This window comes from Austrofundulus limnaeus, unplaced genomic scaffold (genome assembly GCF_001266775.1).
Source record: "Austrofundulus limnaeus strain Quisiro unplaced genomic scaffold, Austrofundulus_limnaeus-1.0 Scaffold329, whole genome shotgun sequence".
Classification (NCBI taxonomy): domain Eukaryota; kingdom Metazoa; phylum Chordata; class Actinopteri; order Cyprinodontiformes; family Rivulidae; genus Austrofundulus; species Austrofundulus limnaeus.
In genome coordinates, this window is record NW_013952731.1 from 312,493 (window position 1) to 315,108 (window position 2,616).

Below are 2,616 nucleotides of genomic sequence, written 5' to 3' on the forward strand. Positions count from 1 at the left end.
GCACAACTTAAGAACAAATCTGTGCGTACGAACGGTTCTTGCATGAGGCCCATTGAGCAGTGACAGAAAATTCTAAGCTCACATTTTGAAAAGTGATTACCTGTTTCTTCTTTGCTGTGAAAGAATAGAAAAAGAAATGTGATGCCATCACAGCCAGGGCTCTGTTGTTTCCTCTGTGACTTTGGTTTGGATGTGAGCGAAACTTTGTGTGATGTAGGACAAACACCCTCCTGATGAGGAATCCCCAGCTGAATGTGAATGTTTACGCGTTTTGATTCTTCATGTCAGCTCCGATAGCAAGAATAGATTCGTCTCTGTCTGTTTAATGACCACTGAATAAAGACCAAATTGCTTTTCTTTTCCTGGTTCCCACACATGATAATGTCTCCCGATTTTTTTTTAAACATTGATCTTCTCTTCATTTTCCAGGCTTTAGCTCAGCTGCAGCTTATCGACTACATCGGAGAGCAGACAGCTCTTCTTATAAAAGTGAGTCTTCCTTTTCTTCACAGCCTCAACTGTCATCACTCAGATGTCCTTGCACCAGTTGATAACTGGGTACAGGTGACATGATATTGATTTTCATGCATATTGATCTATTGGCTGTGCATGGCTCTGAATTCAATTATTTTGTTTACATCTGATTCCTGCCAGCTCTTGAAAGGGTTCCAGGTAAACTTCACCCACATTCCTGCCCCTGTGAATCATGCAAGCGAGTTGCCTCTTAGTGCAGAATTGCACCAGTAATGACTACGTCAGCTCATGTTTAGGCTGCAGTCTCGTTTAGKTCTAATAATCACACGTGACAGATGGTGTGCTGGTCTGGATGCTGAACCTCCTCTGTGTTCCCAAGCATTGGACAAAAGGATAGAATTACACAGCCTTCCTCTCAGTAGGAGAACAGGTGGAAGGAGGAGATACTGCTCCCTTTAACCTGTGCATGTCGCTTAAAGAAGATAAAGGAAGTTCAAACTGCATCGTACTTTATGTCACATGTGGAACTGTCTGAGGTCTACAATRATGACAGAGCCACCACCTGTGGGCCTGTCGCCCAACAGTTTAATCTTCAGAGCTGCCATTCCCTGATGAGAGGTTCAGTGTCATAGACTGATCATAAATAATGTTTTTTAAGCCTCAGTCTGGCTCAGGTAGCAGCTGTTTGCATGTGAGGATTGGTGAAAACAGTAGTTATCTGTCTCTCTGATTATCTCCTTCTGCAGGCAGTGCCAGAAGACCAGCGCCTGGCTGTAGCCATTATTTTAGTGATGTGGGTCTCTGCTTTGGCTTCCTCTCTTATTGACAACATCCCCTTCACTGCCACCATGGTGAGACTTTGTTTTATCATCCACAGAAATACACAAACAAGGCATGGTGGAGATTATAACACAAAAACTCACCTGGATCATAACTTTCTCTAAATAGAAATCAGAATTAAACCTGAAAATGATAAAGAAAATCTGATTTTATGTATCTTCYAAACATTGTTYAAGGTGATGTCTCACTGTGACATGAAATTTTGTGAAAGTTACAGTTTCACCAAACTCTGAGCGACAAAACAACCAGGAAGCTTGTTTAGTGGTGTTCAGAAAGACCATAAAAAAAAAAAAATCTTGATCTTTTTTTGTATGCCCAGTGTGCAGAACTGGCTTTTAGTCAGTTTTATTTTGTTGTTCACCTTACACATCATAACCTCCACATGCATGCTTTGGAAATTAAGACCAGTTTTTGAATAATTATTATTACTGATATGGGCTTTAGATCCCCCTTGATGTGCACACAGCTAGTACTTATGAAAGGTTAATCAACTACCCAGTGGCTCGTGAAGTAGCTCACGAGAGTTTACTCCAGTTAATAGAGGAGTGTTGAGGATAACTCTCAGCTACTTCTAAACAAAATCTTACAATGCAAAAATTTGCCATCTAAAAGTAGAGTCAGTGAAGTTTTTAGGTGTAGTGATAGATGAAGGGCTGACATGGAAACCTCATGTAAATTATTTAAGAACAAAGATGGCCGAATCTATTGCTGTTCTGTATAAAGTAAGGGAGTTTTTTTAATGAGAAAGCACTGTATATGTTGTACAATGCAATAATAGGTCCACACCTAGTTTATTGTATTGAAGTCTGGGGGAAAGCGTGTAGGACAATTACAAATCCTCTTTTTTTATTACAGAAAAGAGCTGTGAGAATTATTACTGGAAAATATTGTCGCTACCCATCAAATTCATTATTTTATAAACTGAAAATATTGAAATTCTCTGATTTGGTTGATTATAGCATCCTACTGGTTATGTATAGGGCCCACAGAAACACATTATCTTTAAATATCCAGGTGGATTTTGTTAAGAGAAAAAGTTGTTATAACCTTAAAGGGACAGATATATTTGTAAAACCCAGATTTAGAACTAGTGTGAGGGAACGGTGTACTTTAATTCAAGGAATAAGACTGTGGAATGATTTGAAGAGTGATGTTAAAAATGCAGCATCATTGTGTACATTTAAGAAAATGATAAAGGTTCGATTGTTAAAAAAAATATGAAACAGTATGAAATGCACTTACAGTATATTAACTGTTATTCTAGAGGGATTAGATGTTCTTGTCTTTTGTTTTGTTAATGAT

General features: G+C 38.6%; 1 protein-coding gene across 1 annotated transcript in view; it reads left to right on the forward strand.

Annotated features, from left to right (window-relative positions):
• The window catches only part of oca2 (oculocutaneous albinism II), a gene marked incomplete in the record, with an annotated part of 101,344 nt that overhangs the window by 58,253 nt on the left and 40,475 nt on the right, over positions 1 to 2,616 (forward strand). The window contains 2 exon segments of the mRNA XM_014022428.1: positions 430 to 489; positions 1,221 to 1,325. Of these exon segments, the coding sequence (XP_013877882.1) occupies positions 430 to 489; positions 1,221 to 1,325 (165 nt within the window).